The sequence below is a fragment of the Protopterus annectens genome, chromosome 6.part0 (assembly GCF_019279795.1).
Source record: "Protopterus annectens isolate FY-2018-M chromosome 6.part0, PAN1.0, whole genome shotgun sequence".
NCBI lineage: Eukaryota > Metazoa > Chordata > Ceratodontiformes > Protopteridae > Protopterus > Protopterus annectens.
In genome coordinates this window covers 864,389,435-864,417,064 of record NC_056737.1, presented here as the reverse complement: position 1 = coordinate 864,417,064, position 27,630 = coordinate 864,389,435, and the positions used below count along the sequence as shown (strand labels likewise).

Here is a 27,630-nt window from a genome sequence, read left to right as displayed (position 1 = left end):
TCAGTTTCTACCAGGGAAACAAAACTTCTTGGCAGACAGTCTGAGCAGAAACCTTTCGGATCCACACGAATGGATGCTGGACACCAAAATATTCAGGGTGATAACAGCAGTCTGGGGATGTCCTCACATAGACCTCTTTGCATCCCATCTCAATCATCAACTAAAGAATTTTTGCACCAGGATTTTCCACAGAGAAGCTTGGAAAGTGGATGCCCTGTCATTCAGTTGGAGGAACCTCTCGGGATATGCCTTTCTGCCTCTTCCTCTTCTTCCACGGGTCTTATTGAAGATAAAACAGGACAAGCCCAAGATGATAATCTTGCTGGCTCCAAATTGGCCTCTGCAGTTTTGGTATCCAACTCTAAAAAACCTATGCCTGGAGCCCCCTTGGATTTTACCTCAGTCTCCGAACCTTCTGTCCCAACATCAGGGTCAGGTTCTACACTCTCATGTCAGAACTCTCAGCCTGGCGGCCTGGTTAATCCAGAGCCTTTGATTTCTTCTTTTCTACCCAAGCAGGTTATGGATGCCATTTTAGAAGCCAGGCATCCTAGCACTAGAAAATCTTATGCAGGAAAATGGAAAACATTTTGTTCCTGGATGCAGGCTCAGGATTCTGATCCTTTTCTCCCTAACATTTCTTTAATTTTACTTTACTTGACAGATCTCTTACATAAGGGTCTCTCTTTCTCTTCCATTAAGATACATGCCTCTGCTATTTCTGCTCATTATAATACAGACCCTCCCATCTTTTCCCTCCAGCTCATGAGACAGCTTCTCAGAGGAGCTAAGAACGTATGACCTCCTAGATCTCCTCCCATTCCTGCTTGGGATCTCAACTATGTTTTGGAAAAACTAACCTTGCCTCCTTTTGAGCCTGCTGCCTCTTCTGACATCAAGTTTTTATCTTGGAAGACTGCTATCTTGTTAGCCCTAACCTCTGCCAGGAGAGTTTCAGAGTTACAAGCTCTTATGGCTGTGGAACCTTATATTATTTTTCATCAAGACGGTATCTTTGAGGACTAATCCTACCTTCATGCCTAAGGTGGTTTCCAAAGTGGCTTTAAATCAAACTATCCACTTGCCAACCTTTTTCCCCACTCCTCAAAATAAAGGGGAAAGGATCTTACATTCCTTGGATGTACACAGACAACTACGTTTTTACCTAGACAGAACCAAGGACATCAGAAAATCAGAACAATTGTTTGTTTCTTATGCTTCAACTTCCCAAGGTAAAGCCATTTCAAAACAGACCATTTCTAAATGGATTGCTCATGGAATCATATTTTGTTATTCACATCATGGAAAGCAAATCCCAGGGAGTATACGGACACATTTCACCAGAGCTGCTGCCACTTCTGCGGCCTTCCTCAGGGGAGTTCCTACCAAAGACATTTTGGAAGCTGCAACTTGGAGTTCAGTGCATACTTTTTCTAAGCACTACAATCTACCTCTCTACTCTAAGTCTAGGGCAGGCTTTGCCTCTGCAGTCTTGCAGGGCCTTTTAGCCGCCCCTTTTTCTTTATGACCACCTCCCTTTCTTTCAGCTTTGGGATTCTACCCTACAGTCATGACTGCAACAGTGAAACATGATGAACATAGTACAGTTGTGTACACCTACCATAAATGTAGATGTTCGAGTGTCTTCATTGTTGCAGTCTGGGTTTCCCTCCCTCCTGTCCCCTCTTATTTTTACTTTTGTGTAGTTCCTTTTTTCACCATTCTTCTGAGGTGTATTTGCAATGGTTATGGGACCTTTTTCATTTTGGGACTCCTGACATCTGGGGCAAGAAAAACTGGAGAAGATGGCGTCTGCTGTCAGCTTTGTACTCCTGGCGCTCTGACGTCAGCAAGCATGGTTGAACAACAGACGCTGGACCCAGACTTTGGGATTCTGGCCGACCGAGGGCTGCCTGCAGGCAGGGGAGAACCCTACAGTCATGACTGCAACAGTGAAGATACTCTAACGTCTACATTTATGGTAGGTGTACACAACTGTACTTTCTCCTGTTTGATTCTCGGCTGGAGAACCTTCTGTATGAAGTCTGCATGTCCTCCCTGTGTTCATGTGGGTTTTCTCCGGGTGCTCCCTTTTCCTCCCATGTTTCAAAGACATGTCTGGAGCGTTTCTCCCTGGGCCTCCACTGAAAATTGGCTTTGTTCCAAGTCTGACTTTTCCCAGTAAAGAAATGTTAAATAAATTAAATCTGAGTTACGAGTGATAGCTAACCTAGAATGATTCTCAAGACTTGTAAAAATAAATAAATAAATGAAAATAATATATTTCTGAAGGACACTTGTCTTCCTCACAACAAACAGATTCCTAATGTCATTGGTTCAGTTTATGAAAGCTTGTTGACTTTTTTTTCTTGTTGTATACATATCAAGAATTATTTTGAGGAAGTTAATAAATGATGACTTCTGATTTTAAGAGGACATTTATTAAACAAAAATATTGGTAGGTGTGTAATATCTATTATTTTATTTTTTTATTATAGCCATGTATTTGGTCTTAGCAACTTTCATACTACCTTAGCTCCTTCAGCAGTCATCTCCAGGCATAGATTGAGTAGTATTGGATCAGACATTTTATTGTAGTCCAGAGGTTACCTTTTAGTATCTTGATTTCAAGATGGTTATGTAATCTTTAAGCAATAACCAGTGAGTGGGTGTGGGTATGTTGAAGGTTTACCCACGATTGGCATGGTTTGATCACAAGGGCAAAACCCAGGTTATTGAAGCGTGCTGTGAGTAAATCTTCAGTATACCCACAGCCACGAGTTAGTTATTACTGTTATACAATGATATTTAAGAAATAAATTGCTTTTTTTAAATAATGTGTTTGTATAATGGCACCATGGTGTTCCTCCACATTGTTTTCCCCATTCTTCCGTGTTTGTTGATGTACTGCGCTTGCATACAGGACTTAAATTCCAGTACTTTCAAGTGTATTAGTGCTGTGGAAAGCAAGCAACAGAGAAAGGAAGACCTTTGTAATTTTTTTTTTTTTAATTATAAAATATGGGCAGTTTAGAGGTGTGAGAGACACTGGGCAGAAGTACAAGCAAAATTAGGTAAGTTTCTTTAATTTTGCAGAATATTCCTGATTTTCCTTATATTTGCTGTGCCCTCTATATGTATTCTTCAACCTCTTAGCTCACGAAATGTGGAGAAAGCCATAAATAAAGGGGGGGGGGGGAGAGACAAAGGCTCAGAAATGGATAAAAATTAAAAACCTCAGCTTTGGCCGGCTAAGAACTTGCTATATTCAACTGGACGTATAAGAGAATTTAAGTACCTTTATCTGCTCTTTTTTTCCAAAAAATACAGTATTTAAATTGATTTTAACTGTGTGGAAGGAATATTAGCTGAACTGGAAGTTAGTCAGTGTTTGCTGAATTTTGTTATTTGCTAGTAATTACAGGTGTGGGGTAGTCACATTCTTTGATTTCCTGTCCTTGCCTATTTAAGTGGTACAGTGTGAAATATTTTCTGCTTAAAAACCTCAGCTTTGGCCGGCTAAGAACTTGCTATATTCAACTGGACGTATAAGAGAATTTAAGTACCTTTATCTGCTCTTTTTTTTTCAAAAAATACAGTATTTAAATTTATTTTAACTGTGTGGAAGGAATATTAACTGAACTGGAAGTTTTGACTCTGCTCTTCAGTTAGTCCCACCCACCCTCCCTGTTTTTGTTTTTAGTGGCCTTACAACTGCCCGCCCCTTTTGTAAATTTGTGTTTGGATACTCCTTCTGGGCCCATCTCATTTGCTCACTCAACTGAGTGCAGTGAGATCATGTTCTGATTTCAGGCACTCCTACTGTGTACAAAGAGAGCATCTGGGAAACAGAAAAAAAATGTAAGCTTGTTTCCTGCCTTTCCTGTTCAGTGGTATAGACTATTTGTAGGCTTCTGAGCCCCCAAGCCCTTCTGTGTTGGAGGGAAGCCTTCTAGCTTAGCTTTTTTTTCTTATAACTAGCCAGTTTTCTAGTTTCGGCACTCAAATCTGTTTCTATGATCTCAGCACTTGTTCAGAAAAAAAAAAAAAAAATGTCATCTGCTTTTACTGTACTTGTGTTTCTACCTAATTTTTTACTTTTGCATCATCTTAAAAGTACTCAGTTATATTTATTACTGCTTGGTGTAACTCATTCTAAGCCTTTTGGTTTAAACACTTGGGCTTCGGACCAGTTGTTTTGCACTGAGAGGGTTTGTGGTCTGCACTGTAGTGGCAGAACAGGTAGCTTACATCCTTCTAGGTTGGGAACTGCTGATTGAGGGCTCAGTGTCTGTTATTCTAAAAGTGTATTAATTCTGGTTTAAGCACTTGGGCTTTCAGGCCAGTTATTTTACATTAAGAGGGTTCGTGGTCTGCACTCTTGTGGGAGGAGAGGCTGACTCTGCCCTTCTGAGCTGGGAATTTCTGGTTGAAGGCTTATAGTGCATGCATATCTGAACTGCTTCTTACTGAAGTTGGTGCGCCTTGTTTGCTGTGGCATAGACTGGATTCGGGCCTGCTGGATCTAGCTTTGTTTGTGTAACTTGAGCACTAATCCAGGCATTCTCTAAAGTATTCAATTGTATTTATTATTGCTTGGTAGTAACTTGATTAAAATGTAGCTATCATTCTAAGTCTTTTGGATTAAGCACTTGGGCTTCAGACCAGTTGTTTTACATTAGGAAGGTTTGTGGCATGCACTGTGGTGGCAGGACAGGTAGCTTTCATCCTTCTAAATTGGGGACTGCTGTTTGAGAGCCCAGTGTCTGTTGTTCTTAAAGTGTATTAGTTCTGGTTTAAGCACTTGGGCTTCAGGCCAGTTATTTTACATTAAGAAGGTTTGTGGTCTGCACTCTTGTGGGAGAAGAGGCTGGACTCTGCCCTTCTGAGCTGGGAATTTCTGGTTAAAGGTTTATAGTGCCTGAATATTTGAACTGTATCTTACTGAAATTGGTACACCTTGTTTGTTGTAGCATAGACTAGATCCAGGCCTGCTGAATCTAGCTTTGTTTATATGCTTGTTGTTTGTTATTTCCCTGGAACGCTAATTCCACCTAATACGCGGCTTCTCAGCGCTTCTGTGGATCACTAGTGATATCTGCATTGCTTACAGTACTTATTTCCTTGTGTCACTTGAAAGTTACTGTTTGTCGTTTTTGCATTTAAGTTACCTGTAACACATTGCACTTAAGTTACCTGGCACTTGCTCACTAAAGCAATTATATGTCAGCACTAAAAATTAAAAACACTACACCCTCACTCCCCACTGGCCCTGGTTTTCAATTATTAAGGAATTCCCAATATTATTCTAGCATGTCCAAAGGTCAGTTGTCGATCTCCTCTCCGGTCCAGCTGGTGAATCTGGGAATCTTGAGGCAATGTTACAACTGCCTCATGTACACAGACAATCCTCTCCTCCTCCCAACAAATTTCAACACATGTGAGAGATGCAACCATATAGCCAAACTGGAGGCTAAGCTCTCTCATCTCAGTACTGGCATAACCAGTCAGGAGGAGAAGGAAACCGCACTCACTACAATTCCAGTCTCACATAGACCTACCCTGACAGCAAACCAAACACATAATCACACAAAAGCATACTCGGAGGCTCTAAATAAAGATCTGCTGAAGCAGCAGAGACCTCCAAAGCAGACACCCAAGCAGCTGCTACCCCAAAACAAAACACGTGCAACACACATCTCACAAAGCCAGTGTGCCAAACAGTCACAGCCCTTAAGACTAAACAACACACCTGATACACTTGTAATAGGTGAGTCTATCGTCAGGCACACTGACGTCCCGCTCACCAGGCTGAACAAGGAGAGGGTCACGGTGAGCAGCCTGTCGGGTGCTAGGATCCGCCACATAACACAAGCACTCAGGTTACTCCAAGGCAAGTACAAATATGACTCTGTCATTGTCCATGCTGGTGTGAATGACCTGAGAACGTACCTCCCTGGACTACATGAAAAGAGACATAAACATGGAGAACATCGATATTTGTGAAGTAACAGAAACCTGGTTCAGGGCTCCCGAGAGCACCCCAGCAATACCAGGTTATACCTCATGCCATGCTTTTCGGCCCCAAAACTTGGACCGAACCACAAAAGGAGGGGGGAGTATCAATATTCGTCAAAGATACCCACACCTCCAGGTTGGTGGCAAAGCACGAAGCATCAGAGACTATCCATGTGCAACTAACAGTGGGTAAAACTGCCTTCCAGTTTATAGCCTGCTACAGACCACCCTCCCAAACCCAGGAACCCCACTCGGCCTTCCTGAGAACACTGGAAAATATGAAGGTCTCTCCAAACACCATTATATTGGGTGACTTCAACTACCCAAACATAGACTGGGAGCATTACTCTAGCTCCAACACCCTAGCCCAAAGGTTCCTAGAATTTTTTAAACTCAGATGCTATGGAACAACTTGTTACCACTCCCACAAGAGGGGAAAACATACTGGACCTGATCATCACCAACATGGGGACTCTATGCTCCAGACCAGAAGTGTATCCCTCACTGGTTAGATCAGACCATAAACTAATCTCACTGGATATTCACATCCCGACCCCACCCCTGCCCAGAAAACCACAGTGAAAAACTTATCTAAAGCAAATTTCACACTCCTCAAAACTGAGGTGGAATCCTTCAAAGCCCCCGGGCCTGTGGAAAATACGGCCCAGACCGCAGAATCCTTTATAAACGCATTCTATGAACACCTTCAGGAATGCATGGATCATGCGATCCCAAATAAAACCAAGACCCAATCCTCCAAAGGCAGACGTCCTGTCTGGTGGACCCCAGCCATAAACAAACTATACAATAGAAGGAGGAAGCTACTAAATTATAGAGCAAAATCCATAAAAGGGAAGGCATCACTGATCAGTATTAGCAAAAAACTACAGGCACACATAAAATTGTCTAAGGCCAGCTTCGAGAGAAAAATTGCACAGGACACTAAGGATAATCACAAGGCTTTCTTTAGTTATGTTAGGAACCTGGGTGGTAATTCCCAGATATGCTAAGAATTAGTCCGAAATGACAAAAAATACACCGAACCCACAGACACTGCCAACATCCTAGCTGACAGGTTCAGCGCAAACTTCTCCACCCCCCCCTCCCCACCAAAAGGGCAAATATCTATCCCAGCAGAGTGCTGCCCCCCTGACATCTCAGATGCTCAGGTAAGAGCCACCCTCTCCAAAGCAAAAAACACAGCATCAGTGGGACCAGATGGTGTCCCGGGCTGCGTCCTACATGAACAAAATGAAGTACACAGCTCCAATGCAGGAACCAACTTAAAAACAAAATAAAAAACAACAGTCATCGACCACTGTGTAGGTAGAAATGGCAATAAGGCACAGACTAGGAACTTGAAGCAGAAAGAATTTAATTCAAAGCACACCGACTGAGCGCTTTCACCAGTAAAACTGGCTTCTTCAGAGTCATATAAACACACCCAGCATTACATCTCTTTAATATTCCTGCCAAAAATCAATTATTCAATTATCCAATAGTTCTTGTTGTTAAAATCTAATGGATTAATCACATTTAATACTTAAATATATCTACCATAGATTTTAAATGCATACTTGATTTAGTTAATGCATCCTTTCAAGATTTTTGTTGTTGTTTTTAATCTAATATTTGATAATTAGCAACACCAAAAAGAATGTATATGTAAGTGTACCATATAACCTCAATTTAATTAATTCTAATACAATATTCACAACTAACCATATTGTGAAAAAAATAATACACAAATCCCAAAACATGAACCACTTGTACAAAACAAATAATAAAAATTATATATATGCAAGTGTTATATGTGTATATGAATATGTTTATAAAATTGCTAAAAATTGTGTACATAAAACACAATTAATCCATAATTTGTGTTGCACGTAAAATAGCAAATCAAATGTCTATATAGTGCAAATGTTGTAATTACTATATAGTGTGACACTTAAATTAAATCAAATCAAATATGCCCTGTGTTTCAACTGGGGTTTTAAAGAAATACATTCATTAAGCCCAGGAAACTTCGTGGCATTCAATCTAATTTGACACAATCTTAACAACAAGAACTATGACAGTTTGTTCCTGAGTAAATCAAAGGAATTAAAGCAGATACCCAAGGGACTTCGTATCTGGAAGCTACCGACGGGTGTAGACCTTGAGTCGGAGGCTTACCAGGAATTGATAGACCTTTACCAAAAAACAGGTATGGAATTACTTGATGTTATTTTGCGCAACAAAGACACTAAGCTCAAAATGTTATGTGAGGAGATTGTTAAACTTGATTCAAGCATTTCATCGGACTTATTATTTTTTCAACATAAAAACCATTACGACAGAGTTGTAAAAAATGTTGACGTTTTTGTTAACAAAAATATAGCCTTAAAAAACAAAAAACTGGTCAGAGATTCTGTGGATTACAAGAATAGGGTTGCATACCCCCCGGGACGTAATAGGAACAGTTCCATGACTAGAACAAACTTTAGGGTTAATTCATTTAGTGTATCAGGGGACCGCTTGGATGTTTGTCATGAGGAGGAAGTTTTTTTGGATCAACCAGTGTTACCACGCAGGTCGGAGAGACTACAAAGCAAGGGGCTGCAATATGGGAAAGTTCAACACCCAAGCCCCAGGAGGAGGGGGAGAAATTATCAGGAGGACACGTGAACAATGACTTTGTGGTTGACTTTGAATTATGTAATAACATTGATGCATTGTTTGTTTTAGATAGTAGCAATTTTTGTTTGAATGACAGTATTGATATGACAGGTGATAGTGAAGCTGTACCTGTGATAACAGCAAAAGCACAAATATTACATTGTGAAGCTAAGGTTGTTGACAATATTGATGCAAATGGGACACTGAATGTTTTATCACATTTAAATGGTGAATTTTCTGAGGTAGAACCTTGTAGTTACACAGCGCCTGGGACATCTGTTACCAACTTGGATGATGAAAACAGTTATGATAATTTTATCCAAGATGTTGTTAGATTTAGTGACATCAATGGATGTGGATTTAATGTGGTGTCAGATACACTTATTTATAACATTGTGGATACAGCTATGGACATGAAGCATGAGGTTATAAAGGAGAAAGGGTTTATAATCTATAATTACACTGATTTAAATATCAATGAAGCGTACTTTGAATTGTTTAGTAAAGGCAATAATTTTGTGCCAAGCTACAATTTGGACATAGCACAGGTTTTAATCAGTTTGAAATTGTACATGAGAAATTTCAGCCTTCAATTATATTTCTCTTTGGCTCGACCAGGGGAAATTACACATGATAATAAACAGGAATCTATGGCATTAAAAAGGAAAAGTACGTTCATACCACCTCCCAATGTAGGAATTAATGCTTTTGAACAGTTAGTTGAAAATGATTTTAGGAAAATATGTTCACAGAAATTAAGGAATATAGACACTCTGACTAAGGAAGAAAGAACGGTTTTGAACGAGTTAATTTCATCTAAACAATATAGGTGCATGAGACCGGACAAGGGTGGGGGGATGGTCATCATGCACAATTTAGATTATAGTTGTCAAATGATGAAAATACTTTGTGATAAAAACACATACAATAGAGTATCAACTAACGAGGTCAACAGAGCATATCGGAAAATCGATATGTACCTACTTGATGCATTATATCAAGGGGTGATTAATGAGACAGAATTTGATTATCTCTCAGTAAAATTTGTAAAAAACAACTCTTGCTGGATAAAGCACCTTCAAACTGAAAAGGAGTCAAAAGTGTAGAAAATAAGAAGGTGCACCATGAGCCAAAAGGCTTAAAGAAGATGAATCTCCAGTAGATAAAACACAGGTTTATTGATACACAACTAACAGACTGCAGTAGGGTGGCTTCGCTATGTTTAACGCTTCATCAGACATCAAGGCAGCCTCAAACCATCTGTTTAAATAAATATGACTCACAGGTCATGTGCTTAAACTAACAAATCAGAGTAGAAACAATAGTAATATAAATTATTAAAATGCAAACATCATAAAATCTTAAAAACACATGTTAATGTTTTAAAGGTCTATTGGCTAAAAAAGGTTTAAGTGCTATTCTATCATTTAAACCAAATTTATGCGCTTGTAATTTTAGTATCCACTTCCCTTCTCTTTCCTCAACTTTGTTTTTGATGTCCCCTAGTCTGCCATTTTTAGCTACCAGCTCAAGAACCTGAAATTTAAAACAATGTGCTGGTCCTAGTTCCTTTATGTGTTTAGCTAGGGCATTAGTAGTATTGCATTTAGCTATAGCATATATATGCTCCCTAACGCGTTCTCGTAAAGTTCTAGTTGTCATGCCAACATAGAAGACTGGGCATTGCTGGCATCTGGCTAAGTATATTAAACAATCAGACTTACAGTCGGCATAACATCTGAAAAAATAAGTGCGTTTGGTGTAAGGATGTATAAAACAATCAGTGTTGGATATATATCTGCATTGATTGCATGTATGACAGGGGTAGGTACCCGTCTTGGTTAATGACTTGTTCGGTCTTTCAACCCTATCATAACAAAGTAGTCTGCTAAGGGAAGACATATTCCTGTATGCAACTCTAGGTCTCTCATCAACAAGGTTCTTGATTCTATCATCTACCATTAGAAGTCTCCAGTTGTTATTTAAGATGTTTAATATATGTTTGTTTTTGTTAGTATAAGGAATAACAACTCTATTGACATTAGAGTTGTTCTTAGCCTTATTAGGAGCTGAAGAACCTCTAGGTCTATTGATTAAGGGGGCTCCTACATCTTTCCTAAGTCTATCACTCATGGTGATATGTTCTGATACATGCTCACAGTCATAGCCTCTAGATATAAAATTCCTGGCTAATTGAGATTTGTGTTTGTTGTAGACCAAATCTTGTGATGTTAATTTGGAAACCCTTAGGGTTTGGTTCTTAACTATGTTGTTGTGGACGTGTCTGGGGTGCATGCTACGACGGTGTAATAGGTTGTTCCTCCAGCAAGATTTCCTGAAGATCTCTGTCTCAAAACCATTAGTACCTTTAATGATCTTGACGTCCAAGAACTCAATCTCACTAATAGCCTGTGAGCAGTCAAAAGTAAGAAAACTGGTCGTCCCATTCAAATAGTCGATGAACAACCGCAGCTGCTCCAAGGTACCACCCCATAACAAAAAGATATCATCCACAAATCGGTTAAAATATTTAAGATGTTCCTTATATTCAAGAACAATTTTTTAGCAATTTTATAAACATATTCACATACACATATAACACTTGCATATATATAATTTTTATTATTTATTTGTTTTGTACAAGTGGTTCATGTTTTGGGATTTGTGTATTATTTTTTTCACAATATGGTTAGTTGTGAATATTGTATTAGAATTAATTAAATTGAGGTTATATGGTACACTTACATATACATTCTTTTTGGTGTTGCTAATTATCAAATATTAGATTAAAAACAACAACAAAAATCTTGAAAGGATGCATTAACTAAATCAAGTATGCATTTAAAATATATGGTAGATATATTTAAGTATTAAATGTGATTAATCCATTAGATTTTAACAACAAGAACTATTGGATAATTGAATAATTGATTTTTGGCAGGAATGTTAGAGATGTAATTCTGGGTGTGTTTATACGACTCTGAAGAAGCCAGTTTTACTGGTGAAAGCGCTCAGTCGGTGTGCTTTGAATTAAATTCTTTCTGCTTCAAGTTCCTGGTCTGTGCCTTATTGCCATTTCTATCTACACAGTGGTCGATGACTGTTGTTTTTTATTTTGCGTCCTACATGAACTCCAAGAAGAGCTAAACCCAAACATAAAACTACTGTTCAATCTCAGCCTTTACTACAGGATATGTGCCCAAAGAGGGGCGTACAGCAACAGTGGTCCCTCTCCATAAAGGTGGTGCCTCAACGGATCCTGGAAATTATCGCCCCATAAGCCTGACTAGCTTGGTCTGCAAAGCTATGGAAAGGATCATCATGGACCTCATAAATAAAGATATTGGGGACCTACAAACACTGGATCCTACCCAGTTCGGCTTTGTTAAGGGCAGATCCTGCCTCTTAAACCTGGTTGATTTCTTTGAAACAGTCACCAAGGCCATTGACGAGGGGAAGGTGGTCCACACAGCCTACCTGGACCTCGCAAAAGCCTTAGATACAATACCCCACTCGGGCATTATAGATAAGCTCACCAGCTTAAATATAAACCCCTATGTCACTAGATGGATTGCAAACTGGCTCAAGGACAGAACCCACATGGTTAGAATTGCTGGAGCCATGTCAGACTCCAAACCAGTTACAAGTGGTGTCCCACAAGGCTCAGTCCTGGGACCTCTCTTGTTCGGTATATATTTCTCGGAGGTACAGGCCAACACGGAAGGACTGTGGCTGACCAGGTTCGCAGATGACTGCAAACTGGGCGCCATGGCGCCATAATCGACTCTCCAGCCAAAACAAGCATCCTCCAAAAGGGCCTAACAGAAACAGACAACTGATGCCAGAGCCATGGCCTCAAGCTAAATGCCAAAAAGTGTATAGCCATCCCCTTTGGCAAAAACAAAGTGCCCACAAATTACCACATAGGTGGTAATCCATTAAGTACAGAAGAAGTAATTAGGGACCTGGGGACCCAAGTTGATAGCAATCTCTCATTTGACAACCATGTGGCCAAAGTGGTTAGAAAAACATTTTATATAGCCCACCTAATCATGAAGGGATTCACATCTATACCAGGGGAGGTCATCGTGCCTCTTTACTCATCCCTCATCAGGACCATAATTGAGTACAATGCCCCTTTTGGGATGTACCTTATCAGACACCTGCAGCAACTGGAAAGACCCCAAAAGTACCTCACCAAGAGGATCAAAGGGCTCAGACAGATGCCATATGCTGCCCGGTTAAAGAAACTCCAGCTCTACTCAGTGGCATATCGCCTGTTCAGAGGCGATCTGTGCCTGACGTATAAAGCCATGTCCAACCCGGAATTAATGGACATGCTGCACCTCAGAAAATCCAAATCCCATCGAGCTACGCGCTTGAGAGACTTGAACCTCAGCACTGAAATAAATAGGACATGATGGAGGGACAGATTCATAACCCAGAGGCTCCCTTCACTCTGGAATAAAATCTCAGTCCAGGTTAGGCAGAGTCCCTCATTGACTCTCTTCAAGAGGAATCTTGATGAGTGGATGGGAGATCGTAGGTTTACCCCGGGTATCACTTCTGTGTCACTGTTAGACAGAGGCACAGTATACTAACCTCGAAAAAGGGCATAGCAAAATAAATTTAAAATGGGTGGCGAAAGCCAAACACATTCTGGCTAGGCTTATAAATGCCCTAGGGCAGATAGCCTAGTATGAACCTATGAACCTAAATGTTGCTGTTAGAAAAATTAATATCTGTATTATTGTGCATTGTCTGAAGGCTGTGTTATTGTGCATTGTCTGAAGGATGTAGTGTCTGAATGTTTGCCATTATTTAGTGAGAACCTCATAATGCAAAATCGGAGATTTTTGCCAGCATTCTGTCTACCCTTGTTGGCAGCAAAATATTTCTGGAAGACTAACCAGACTATTTCTTTTTTTTTTTTTTTTTGTCCAACATAAATTGGTAAAGGATGTAAGTGGTTAGGTAATGCTGTTTATCAGACTTTCAGTTCAGATCAGGACTTGTTCTGTGAGGAATGGTACTACTATAGTACGCTATTCATAGGGGCCTCTGCAGAGGTGCATCGTGTTTCTCAGTTCAGTCTCTTAATTAAACATTACAAGTTAGATTTGCTCTCCAGTGCAATACAGGGTTTTGCTACTGTACTACATGAAGATGTTAGTGGAGATTTCTTCTTCTGTGAGTAATTCATAGCTTTTTGTGATCTTACCCACATGTGGGATATGGGCCAGGAAGAAAACAGTTGAAATTGTAGTGCAGCTTTATGAAGGGATCCACTATGAATAATCATGGTCTATTTTTGGAAAGTCATGATTAATCAAGACAAAAAATGTCTGAAACCTTTAATTGTTGTAACTCACAGCAGCGATATTCCTGGGGTCATAAAACAGACAAAAATATATTTTTGTGCATTGATTCAGGAGCCCATTGCACCCTCCAAAAGGTAAGCACTCCTGAACCTATATACTCTTGAGAATGCATAACTTGGGAATAATGGGAGGTAGCGAGACAAAACATAATACTCACCTTTTCACTGTTTAAGTTTCATGTCAATCTTGGTATCATTCCAGTTGTGACATTCTGAGCATTACTTAGCTGGATGTTGACAAATGGTCATGGTACCTGTGTGAAATTGTGCAGAAGCTATTCAGCATCCTTTTCTTGCCCCCCCCCCCCCAAAAAAAAAATAAAGGGTTCTTCCATCTTTTAACGTGCGTGTCTCTGTGTCTGCAATAGTTTTATGTAAATCGTTGTTTGATGTTTGGGGGGGAACAGAAGCCTGGATGGCCACTTGATAACAGGAAGGCCTGGTGTTTGTGTCTGGCTGCTTATGTAGGTGATATGAATGTCCTTGATTGTTTTTAGACCTGCTGTACACATAATGCTTCAAGCAGCTGTGATGGGCCTAGTTCAGTATCTTTGGATAACAGAGACAGGCATTTTGACTGTGTGGTTTATTTTCCATTTATATTCTTTTACCACTCTCATTTTGAATCATCCTTTGGTATTGTTCTGGGTGCATTAGAAATGTGCCTTACAGTGGCGAATTGCTTTTGTAGTGGGCTAGGTTACGGACAGTGAGATAGTTTTGTTGCTGCACTTACACTTGTGGCTATATGCAATTGTTGGCAGCAATGATCGGTGAGGAAACAAAACTGCATTGAGAGAGATCAGAAAAAGTATATTGCATATTTACTTTTACAGCTGGTTCCTCACACAACAGGATTTGTGTTTCTTGACTTAAGTGTTGGGTTTTGCATTATTTACTTCTAAGTGTTAATTGTCGTCTGTTGCCCATCTTTGTGTAGAGAAATTTTCTAATATTGCTTTTCTTTGACTTTATTGCTAAAATCTTTTCTTGTTTTGATTTCAGTAACGGTAAATTTGGAGCATGCTTCATACCTGGGCTATGCAAACAGAGTGACCTTACACTGTATGCAGTAAGACCTGGACTTCGCCTTTGGAAGTCAGATGCTCATGGAACTGTTCAAGCTACATACATTTTAAAAGATATGTTTGCTGGTGGAGTAAACACTTTTGAGTTGTACCCTCGATCAGAATCCCCTACATCAGGGGGTTACAGACCTCCAGAGAGATGCCTTGGTTTAGTGACTTGTTTTTTTCAGGAAGGGTGTGTACTGAGTTGGAATGAATATAGCATTTATGTAGTGGACCTGGTAAACCAGGTAAGTGACAAATATTTTGTAGATTACTTTTGTTACATATGTACATTGATATCAGTAGTCATTTACTTGCATCATGTCAGCTTTGATGATGGATTACATAAAAAAAATGTTAAAGTGAATGAATGGTACTTAAAGTAAAAAACGAATATATTTAATGCTGAGTTTGGTAGTAACTTGACTCACGTTACAGGCAGGGCTTAAATGACCATTTATATGAAGTGGAATTGTAACTTGTTAATTTTGTACTTTCAGGAAATTAGCTGCTTCCAGTATTTATGGAGAAATATGTTTGAGGTACATGTTGGTTATTTTCATGCAGTTTCCGACTTACCCTGTGGCTGTTGGATGTTGGGGAAAGATTAAATGTTTTAAGAGTAGCACCTATTCTATCATAGAGAGAGAGAAGTATATTTGATGAATTTGTGGCTATTACTGTAAGTCAAGTTTGGTTGTGATTATCATTATTAAATCCATTCCAAGGCAATTACAGACATTAATGCACTTAACATCACTCAGCTTGTGAATAAGCAAGACACTCAAAAGAAGTCCATTGACAATATATGCTATTAGCTGCCCGACTTTATCATGTACTTGACTACAAGCTGACAGAAATGCATCTTAGATGCTGTAACTGGAGTATTTAATTAAAATATTTCATGTACCTTTCCCTGAGTTTTCTAGTCCGTTCAGTGAGTTGAAAGTGATCTTTGGGAATCAGCTTGAGTTTTGATCCCTACACCCCCCCCCCAGTTGCTGTATCTGTTGCTTTGTACAGGCACACAATGTTGCTAGCCACAAGTTTAAGCATTTCAACATGGTCACTCATAAGTGATCTTGTGTAACATCATAATAGAATACTAGGCTACTGATCCAAAGGGCCTTTTTAAGTCTAGCCATGCTTACCAATACAATTTGATTGGTATTGGTTCCCAAAAGCTTGTATATATATATATATATATATATGTATATATATATATATATATATATATATATATAATGAAGCTTTCACTGTCTAATAGAGGCATAAGCTGCCAGCCCAGGGGTATAATTACAGATGTGAAGTTGTTCAATCTCGCAGTTCATTATTATGTATGAAGATAAGGAGGAACATCCGAAGTCTGGTTTTAAAAAATTTCCAAACTGCGGACAAAAAATATCTGTGACAGATGCACATGTTCAGTGCATTTATTGCTTGGGTGAGGTGCACCTTCAGGAGTCCTGCAGTATCTGCCACTCCTTTTCTACTAGGATGCTGGCTGAGAGGAAGAGAAAACTTTTAGATCGAGGTATCCTTAAGCACCCCTATGTAGAAGCTTTGTCTGACCAGGATGAGGCCAGCAAATCATCAAAATCTTCTTCGGAGTATAAATCAAAAAAAATCAAAAAAAGTGGAATATACTGTGACTTTGGCTTCACAGCCTTCGGAGCTGATAGTCTGTTCTTTTCGGAGCCGGGACTCTGGCTTGGAACCGGTTTCCGAGACTCGTTCTTCTCCACTTCTACAATCTGCACCATCAGTGCTTTCTTCCAGGTCATCCGTTAGCCTTTCTGATTCGGACATGGATCGACTGGTACAGAAGCTATTAACAGCACCAGGCCTAACTAAATTGTTGTCGGCTCCGACCCGGGCGTTGGAACTGAAGAGCACACTTCCTGAATTGACTACTCCTCCTCCGAGCCGTACTGGTCCTTCAGAGCTGGAGGAGGCCGACTTGATGATTGTAGAACCCTTGGAGCCGACGGCTGTTCCAGTATAGTTGGCTCCATCTGCTTGGACATCCACAGTGCCAACCGGGGACTCTAGGAGCCGACGCTCCCCTGTCTGATCTGGGGAGGATAGTCGCACTGACTTGTCGGTGCCGACTCTTCCTCTCGTGGCTTCGGCTCGGGTGAGCTCAGCTCTTACCTCTGGCTCGGAGCCCATGGCATCGGTGCGGGAGGGGATCATGGTCCCTTTGGGTCCGTAGGCTCCTCCTCTGAGCCATGGTGCTTTTGAAGGCATGAGGCGAGTGAAAGACGTCAACACCAGGTTTGACCTCTTCTTCCCTTAAAGTGCTTGTGCCCACTTCTGCTACCATCGGTCATCCCAAGGGTAGAGACCCAGAGCCTCAGGTAGCCCCACTGAGTGCTCCCTGCTCTTCTGAGTCTTCCCCAGAAGTCCCCACTGAGGAAGTACCCAGAAAGAGACTGTGCAAGAGGAGGCACTTGGACTCCCTACAGGAGTCCCTGACATTTGACACAGATTTGGAGGAGTCTGAAGGGTCCTCTCGATCCCCCTCTGAGGATATCTCCTTTGCGGAGATACTTGAGATCCTTAGGCAGAGGGGTGATCAGCAGTCCAAAAGCCCTACCAAGGACGAGTTGGTTTTTCTGAAGGCTTTCAGGTCTCAACCTTCCACCTCCTGGGTGTTTCCACCCTACAATGAGCTTATGCAATTGGTCTCTCATGCGGCATGGGAGTCGCCGGAGTCCATGGAGCCTGTCCCTCGGAGGCCTAATAAATTTATTTCTACCCCTGTCAATAAATCCTTTCTGTCCAAAGGAGTTCCTGTTGATGCCATGGTGGTGGCGGCGGGCACAAAGAAGGAATTGTCGGAAACTTCTGCGTCTATCCATCCTCCTAACAGAGAGTCCAGGATCATGCATAGATATGGGAAACGCATGTTCAGTTCAGCAACTTTCACTCTGCGATCACTGAGCTATCTGACCCATTTTACCAGACTGCAAAGAGATCTCCTTAAGGAGCTGGGAGATTCTCTTCAGATTACTGTAGCTGCAGGCATCTCTGACAAAGTTTTGGACCAGCTTGCCACCCTTAATTCCATTGTGAACTCGTCCATGCGCCTCATATCATATGCGGCTGATGATTCGAGTAGGGCTGCAGGTACAGGGATTGCTCTTCGCAGGCATGCCTGGATGCACCTCTGTTCCTTTGCGGAGCCTTTCAAGTCTTCATTTGTAAACACCCCGTTTGATGGCTCATCCTTATTTGGGCCAAAGGTAAAGGAAGCATTGACCAGGTGTGAACAGGAGGGGAAGACAGTCTGCCGCCGGAGTTCATTTTTCCACCCCTACTTGGCCTTTTCCCAAAGGCCGAAGGGGAGAGAAGATGTGGTTCCGGAAAGCCCAAGGAGCCTTTCAGGATACACGTGAAGAACCCGCCCTCCAGGGGCAGAGGAGGGGGTAATGGAAGATGCCGCCCTCGCGGCAGAGGGGCTCCGCAACACCAGGGTGACAGAGATCATTTTTCTGGCCAACCCTATCAGTGTTCCTGAGAGGAGGCCCGACTGTCCTGCTCTGGAGGTGGTCGGGGTTCGCTTATCTTTGTACCCAGCTGGTTAGATATCACAAACGATAGATGGGTACAAAACATGATTTCCAGAGGGTATTTCATACCGTTCTCTGCTCCACCCATTTCCGTCAAGAGAATCCTGGACATTCCACCCAGTTACAGGGAGCAAGCAACCATAGAGGTCTGCAAGTTGCTGGAAAGAGTCATCCAACCAGTCCCAGCAGACCAAACAGGATTCGGAAGTTACTCAAGATTCTTTTTGGTTCCAAAGAAAACAGGAGACTGGAGTCCCATTTTGGACCTCAGCAGACTGAACCAATTTGTAAAAAAAAAGAGAAGTTTTGGATGGTCACGCTTCAGTCCATACTCCCCTTTTTAGGGAAGGGCAATTAGATGTGCTCTATCAATTTCAAGGATGCATACTACCACATAAAAATGGCCAGACGCTCCAGAGATCATCTGCGTTTCTGGCTGGGAGCCAGTCACTACCAGTTTCGAGCCCTGCCCTTTGATCTCACTACAGCTCCCAGAGTGTTTACCAAATGTATGGCAGTGGTCACGGCTCACTTAAGGCGTCTAGGATTTCAGGTGTTTCCATACCTAGACGATTGGCTCCTTAATTTCACCACCAGGGATCAACTGATTCAGGCAAAAGAATCCACTCTGACACTCTGCAACCACTTAGGCATTACGGTCAACTTCGAAAAGTCTGCCTTGTCAACATCGCAGCATATCGTCTTTATAGGGACAGAGTTAGACACTTCAACCACCACTCTACATCTTCCAGTCGAAAGGGTATCAATTCTTCGCCAACATATCACATCACTGGTTTCAAAGAACAGAGCTCCAGCTGCAGAGGTCTTGAAAGTAATAGGTTTGATGGCGGCAGCAATTTTAGCCATTCCATTGGGGAGGATGCATATGTGGATTCTTCAGTGGCTCCTGTACACTCAATAGTCTTACCAGAATTTGCCAATGAACCATATGATTCTGATTACAAACTCAAGAGGGATCTTCAGTGGTGGTTGACGTCTCTAAATGTCACAATAGGATGCCCCTTTGTACTTCCCCCTCCAGTAGCCACTGTGAGCATGAATGCTTCCCTGATAGGATGGGGTATTTTCAGGGAAAGACTGCCCAAGGCGCATGGACTGATCAAGAGTCACATTTGCATATCGATGTCCTAGAGGTAAGAATGGTACTTCTGACATTGCAGTACTTTCAGGACTCTCTCCCTCTAGGGACAATTGCCATACAGACAGACAACATGTTAGTGGTCTGGTATTTGAACAAACAGGGCGGGACCAAGTCTTACCCCCTTTGCCGAGAAGCCCTCAGAGTTTGGCAGTGGGCTGTGTCATCCCAGCGCTTTCTGTTGGCAATGCACATCCTCGGGAGATCCAACGTGATAGCGAACAAGCTGAGCAGGGCAATATTGTTGCCACACGAGTGGTCCTTCAAACAGGAGATTGCGGACAGGATTTTCCGCAAATGGGGCCAGCCTTGCTGCGATTTTTTTGCCAGCCACATCAGCACCAAATGCAGAAGCTACTTTGCCCTGATTCCCCCCTCTGGGATAACCCCCGAGGGATGCACTTGTACACGATTGGCCCTCGGGTCTCCTCTATGCATTTCCCCCAATTTCGCTGATACCCAGATTTTTTACAGAAAGTGAAGTCACTGGGAAGGACTGTCATTCTTATAGCCCCTCATTGGTCTCTGCAGATTTGGTTTCCATTTCTTTACCATCATCTCTTGGAGGATCCGTGGACCCTGGATCCAGTTCCAGACCTTCTGACACACCAGTCAGGGGATCTCCATCCTTCCTTGCAGTCATTGAAGCTAACTGCTTGGCTGCTCCAGTTCCCCGTATAGCCAGGCTTCATAATCTTTCAGATGACACAAGTCAAATTTTTGTTGGCTTCCCACAAACCTTCCACCAGAAAATTGTATCGTAGTAAGTGGAAAAGATTTTCCATTTGGGCTTCTAACAAAAACCTTAATCCTTACCAAGCTCCATTGTCATTCATTCTAGAATTCTTGACTGAGATTTTTCATGAAGGAGCTGCAGCTGCTACCGTTGGGATCCAGTTAGCAGCTATATCTAATTTCCATCTAGGTATTGATGGACTGAATATTATGCAACACCAGTTATCCAAGGCCTTCCTCAAAGGTACTTTTCACTTGAGACCTCCAGTGAAGACTCCTTATTCTCCCTGGAGCTTGAATTTCATGCTTTCCCGTATTATTCTTTCTCCCTTCGAACTAGCATCATCTTGTGAGTTCAAGTTTCTGTCATGGAAAACTATTTTTATAGTTGCCATTACTTCTGCCCGTAGTGTCAGAGCTTCAGGCATTATCTATCAAGCCTCCCTATATGATTTTTCATCCTGACAGAGTATCCCTTAGGACTAACCCTTCTTTTTTGGCTAAAGTATGTTCCGAGACAAACGTATATCAAGTTATTGAGTTGCCCCTTTTTTCCCCCCAACCATACCAACAAATTAGAATACATGCTGCACAAATGTGATGTTCGGCTCAGATATTATCTGGACAGAACAAAAAACTTCAGAAAGTCAGACCAGCTTTTTGTTTCATTCTCTGAAGCCAGAAAAGGTAGACCCGTGGCTAAAACAACCCTTTCTAAGTGGCGTTCAGATTGTATCACCTACACTTACCCATCTGCTAATGGGTCTTTGTTGCATAAAGTGAAGGCACATTCAACCAGAGCAGTCTCTAATTCTTCGGCTTTTCAAGCCAAGTTACCTCTTGACAATATCTGTGCTGCAGCCACTTGGTCTAAGCCTCACACTTTTATCACTCATTACAAAGTGGACAAGGCCTCCAGGGACAGGGTTTCCTTTGGTTCTCCAGTCCTGAAAAATGTACTCCTATGAGCCACCCAGGATTTAGGGTGCTAGGGAAGCTACCCTTCAGTGAAGAATGAACGGTGAGATTGAACAACTTCACATAAAGAAGTTATGTACTCACCATAATGTTCCATGTGAGTTGTTTCATCTCGCCTTCATTCTCACGTCCCTCCCTCCGTCCCCCACTTGGCTGACGGTTGACCTGGAGATGGACTTCATCCTGGTTATTCAATGTTTCTTCCTGTCTGGGGAGATTAGTCCTCTTACTAGGATATGGTACATGCAGCAAACAAGATCCGAGGTAATTCCAACAATGCATCATGGGATAAGTGGCTTGGTCTCGAGCTACTGGTAATCTTTGAGCTTTGCTAAACGACTGTGTCTGAGCAGAGGATCAGCTCCGAACCCATCAGTGAAGAATGAAGGCGAGATGGAACAACTCACATGGAACGTTATGGTGAGTACATAACTTCTTTTTCTCTCATTCACTAATTCAAGTTTCATTTGAATAAGTACAAGGATAAACTCTCTGTATCACATTTATTTTTATTTATTTTATTTTACATTTGTTAACCGGGCTAGTCTAACTGGATATATTTCCATTTTCAGTAGAGGCCCGGGGAGAAAAGCTCCACATGGAGAAAAAGCAATTACATAATACAAAACAAGTCAAGAATAGAATAAGGTGCCTGGCTCAAAATAAAATTCTACATTGAAGTATTCTAAATTCATTTGTGAAAACGTTTGTGGGTAGAATGCATGAAAATGAGGTAGTACGTCTTTGTATTCAGTCTTCTACAGGCTGCTGAAAAGTGACCCATGCCTGGCCTACAACACATCCTCTGATCCAGTTTCCACATGGATGGGGAAACCTGATCCAGAGACGGGAGAGCCACTGAGCTGCATACCTCTCCCTCCAGCACATTCTGTTTGTTGCAGGCAAGGTTTAGGTCCCTGGATCAGGGGGGTCCTGATGTTCTTTGTTTTTAAGATGTACAACAGGTCCATTAGGGCTGGATCAGAGGATGTGTTGTAGGCCAGGCATGGGTCACTTTTCAGCAGCCTGTAGAAGACTGAATACAAAGACGTACTACCTCATTTTCATGCATTCTACCCACAAACGTTTTCACAATTGCCATTATTTTTCTCAACTTCTGTCTGATATTCCTTTCATAAAGTATTGCATCCATTCTTCCTTTTCTTTTTACCTCTTTTTTCTAGGAATGGTGAAACTTCATCTGTTTTCCTTTTAAGGAACTTTGTCTAAACAACATTTGTAGCTTTTCCTTGTTTTTTTTTTCCGTACAGCTTTCGTTTTTTTTATTTAACTGCAATATTCTATTTCATGTTTTTGTAGTTTTATTATATAGTCTCCCATTTGTTTTCCGCACTCCTTTTTTTTTTTTTTTTTTTTTTTTTTACAATAAAATTACTTTCTAGTATTTTCTTTACAAGCACTCAACAAATCTGTCCAGTTTTCTTAATATACTCTCATTGTCAATTGCTGTTCCTATAAAGTGTTGTGCTCCCTTTTCATCTGATCTGTTTTAGCATCTCTCCTGTCAGTTTTTTTATTCCTTTTCCTTTTAATTAATTGTGCCATACCCTGTTCTAGTCCATACCCCTCTGATTTGAAGACCTTTTTTATCCCACTTTATTTCCTTAATATTTTTTAAATGCACAATATAATATTTATTCTATTTTTAACTTTCCATGTCTTTTAACTTTTCTTATTACTTTAATATTTTGTGTTTTTCTTTCTTTTTTTCCCTCAAATTGCAGTTAAATATGTTAGTTATTAAGGTGGGAGATTTTAACAGGACAATATTTTAAGTTCTTCAAATACTCATTCCTCTGTCATACTGGTGTATGCATAAAGTAGTTATCCATATGCACATTTCCTCTTTCCTTGTATCACATACCACTAGTCTTCAAGGTGCTACTACTGTCACATTCAGTGCATCTCTTCACTGTATAAAAAAAACACCCTATTCTTGAATGTAGATCACTCCCCTCTGACTATTTAATAATTTTATCTCGTATTAGCTCAGTTCTTTTCCCTTTTTCTTCCCTTGCACATCTCCTATGTAACAAAAATATAATCTTAGTATTTATTTTTTTACACCTTCAGTCTCCACCACGCCGAATTTTAAATACTATTTACATTCAACACTGCTAGAGAGACTCTACTCTCATGTGTCAAAACTCTGGAGTAAAATCATCACATGGTTAAAACAGTTTCAAAACTTTGCTTAAACAACACTTATGCCAATGATGGCTCTGTTCTTCCTCTTCATGTGGCTAGCTTGACTTGGATTACTTTTCTCCAACTTACAGCCACTTTGATTCCCAGTCTTTTTGTACCTTATTGCTCTTCCTCATACTGCTCTTATTTCCTAAACTCTTACTTTTCCTCCTCTCACACCCCACTACTAACTACAAATCTTCTGTCCATTTATCTTCCTGTTCATTTCCATAACTTCTCCTTTCATAGCTGTCATATTTTGTTACATTGTGTCTGTCTGTAAGTTATTACTAAACTCAAAATCACCCCAGTTTGATAATTTTTCCTGCAACGATCATGCTATGAATACATTAATTTTACTGCATGTTTTTTCTCTATTCAGTAATTAGCCAATTTGTTAATTTCTCTCTTTTTTTATGTTAAAATGTTATGTTCCTGTAAGAAATATTTATAAATCATGTAAATAAGCTAATGTATAGATGTTTTGCCCTGTTATTATAAATGTACATCATGTGTAACTTAAATGTGGAGCTTTTCTCCCTGGGCCTCTGCTGAAAGTGGGTTTTGCCCAGTTTGACTTTTCTCAGTCAAAGGGCAAATAAATATTATATTTGGTACTAATCTTAAGTCATCCCTTTACTTTTTTTACTCCTTTGTTTTTCATTTTTATTTATTTTCCCTCTCTCCAACTGATTTATCATCATTTTCTTTGTCTCCTTTATCAAATTCTGCTTCTCCTTCACTTTTTAGTGCTGCATATGTTTTTATCTTGCACTGTAATACCTTCTCTTTGTAAAACATTTCCTTAATTTTTCCCACCATCTTTCTCGATGTGAGTTACATTTTCCTCTTCAGATGCCCTTGTATAATGATGTTGCAGTATTCAAAACCCTTAGGTTATCTTTTGCTAGCTACCCGAATGTCCGGCCAGTATGCAAAAGCTTGTAGTCACTGCTAGATATGTGGGACGTCTGAAGTTGGCTGAGGGTGCGTGGGCCATAAAAGTGATGTCTGCACATACCTTTCCTCAGAACTACTCTGCCACCAGTCGTACATCAGCTCTTCCTGTCATCTGATCTTTGAATTTAAAAGATAAGTACCCCATTGGGGCCATTTTTTCTGTTTCTTTTGGATCACTGCATGCTTGTTTAAGTTCATGTCATCCAAGAAAGGAAAGTGCAGGTGCAGACGTCAGATCCCCCATAAGGACGTCCATGAGTTCTGCCTTTTCTGCCTAGGGCCTCACATGACCATTAAACTTGTGCGATCTGTCAGGCCTTCGTACCCAAGACACTCAGCAGTTGTCTGCATGCCCTTAATATTTACTTGGCAAACCAGCATCTTAAACGCCTGGTGCTAGTGATGGAAGGGCCGTTGTCCAGTCAGACTGTAGAGCCATCCAGAAAGAAAGCCAAAGCTTCCAGGCCTGAACCTGTTGCTGCACCTCTTCCACTCGACGTCCCTTCTGTGGCCGACGTTCACCTGGAGGAAAGTTCATTGTCTGCCGATATAGGTATAGTGGGTACTGTTCTTTGGGAGGCCACAGAACCTAGAGTGGCATGCACATTCTTGGAGGTCTTGCAGATGTTGGCCGCCGCTGACAAGGGGCAACCTCTGCTTGTTACGGCCATTCAGACAGGCTTTTCCACTGCTTCAGAGCAAACAGAATCTAGGCCCTCCAGGCCTTCCGTGAAAAAGAAGCAAAATACTAAACATGCCCCCCACAGAAGGCCAAACTGATTGGCAGGCCTTTTCCCAGAGCGTATTTAATGCTTTTGTGGCCCTAAGGCCTGCTATGCCTGCCTCTCCATCAGCTGATCCCCCACTTTAGTCCCAGGCCTCAGGTCGAGGACACTCTCCAGCTTCAAGCTGAGGATTCCTCAGACTCCTCTTTGGAGGATTCTCTTTCTTATGTGTCTTAGATACTGTCCCCTCTTGGGTATACTTCCCCAGAGGAGGACTCTGCTGAAACAGACTCCCCAGGAGAGGATCTCACCTTTGGTGAGAACATCTCAAAAATGAGAGAATATTTTAAGTTTCACTCCTCTGAAATGTCAGAAGTCCAAAAAAGTTACTATGAGCTCTTGCAGTTGGGCACTCCTGCTGCTTCTGCCAGTTTTCCAGTCTTACCAGCCTTCTTGGATGCTTTCAATGCAGCCTCTGTGAATCCCAATTCCCAACCACCTGCCCCTCAAAGGCCTGACAGGTTCTATAAGGTCCCTGAAGGGGATAAATTCCTGATTAAATGCCTTGTTGCAGACCCTGGCACCATTTGTTTCTGCAGATAAACCATCCAGACTGCTCCCCTCCACCTCTGTCCTTTCCATAGACAAGGACAGTAAGGCAATAGAGCGCATTGGCAAAACAAAGTTTGCACTTCTGCTACCTTGGCCTTTATGGCAGTAAATTACCAGACACATATGTCTAAGTATGCCCTGTCCCTTTTGACTTGGGTCACCATGCTTTTGACACATCTCCCTGACTCACCTTCCAAGGCTCAAATATCTAACCTCATCTCATTGTCTTCTCAAGTCACAAGACATTCAGTTTAGATGCAGCTGTGATGCTGCAGCAGCCTCTGCCAGATCTGCAGCCTCTGCCTCAGTCCTTAGAAGATACTTATGGTTAAGACTACAGCCCTTACCTGATTTTAGGGCCAATCTCCTGGACACTCACCTGGATAACTCTGCCCTGTTTGGGGCTAAAGTAGCTGAGCTATTCAAGACCCTTCAACAAAAGGTGAAGGAACTCAAGGACCTCAAACACTTGCTTGTTTCCCCTATCACCAAATTTCATAGGAATTACCCCTCCAAGACCCATTTCATTAGAAAACACTCTGCTCCAAACCCTCCATTCTAGGAACAGAAAGAGCATCAGGAAGCAGCATACCCCTTCCAAGCCTTCTGAGACTCCTGCCCAGAAACCCCAGTTTCAGGACAGGGCAGGTAGCCTGTGACTACCTGCCTTTGGTGCCCCCCCCCGACTCCATTTCCCTGTCCCTAAGGCTCTCTTACAGTCTTTCAGTCTTGCAAAGGATTACCTGAGACAGATGGTTCTTGTCCATTATAGAAAAGGGTCATTTCATAACCTGGTTCACCCCCCCTCCCCCTTTAAGGCATCCCACAGCCACCCAAAGACCAGCTCGCCTTTTCCAGACAGTTATAGACAGCTTCCTTTCTCAACACAACCCCTTCCCATGGCAGAAAAGGGAAAGGGCTTTTACTCCAGACTCTTCTTGGTCCCAAGGAATGATAGACCATGGAGACTTATCCTGGATCTCTCCAAATTCAACCTTTTCTTTAAGTACTCTTCTTTCGAATGCTTACTCTGTAGACCCTCTTTCCCTTGGTAATGCCTCAGGGATTTCTAGCCACCTTGGACATAAAGGATGCCTACCTACACATCCCTATAAGACCGAACTACTGGAAATATTTCTGTTTTTCTATGGTTCTTCACATTTTTGGTTCTCTGCCTTGCCCTTTGGACTCTCTACAGCTCCATTGGTATTCGCCAAGTGTCTGGCTCCAGTGATTATATTATTGGAGGGTCCAAGAGATTCAAATTTTTCCATACCTGGACAACCTTCTGATAACAGGCATAATGTTCCAGATCCCTATACCACCAACTACACAGTTCTCGGTCCTGCAGGCACTAGGATTCAAAATCAGTTACCCCATATCCAACCTAAATCCCTCCTAAGACCAAGTTTTCCTGGTGTGCAGAATAAGGTCAGATGTCATGAGAGTATTCCTTCCACCCCAAAAGGTGGGAAACCTAAAGCAATACCTGTTCTCTGTCCTCCACGCCACTGCTATGACAGCCAGACAGTATCTCAGATTACTGGGT

General features: G+C 41.5%; 1 protein-coding gene across 1 annotated transcript in view; it reads left to right on the top strand.

The window, feature by feature from the left end:
* The window catches only part of TECPR2 (tectonin beta-propeller repeat containing 2), a gene marked incomplete in the record, with an annotated part of 1,535,154 nt that overhangs the window by 218,097 nt on the left and 1,289,427 nt on the right, over positions 1-27,630 (top strand). The window contains 1 exon segment of the mRNA XM_044074534.1: positions 15,065-15,377. Within this exon segment, the coding sequence (XP_043930469.1) occupies positions 15,065-15,377 (313 nt within the window).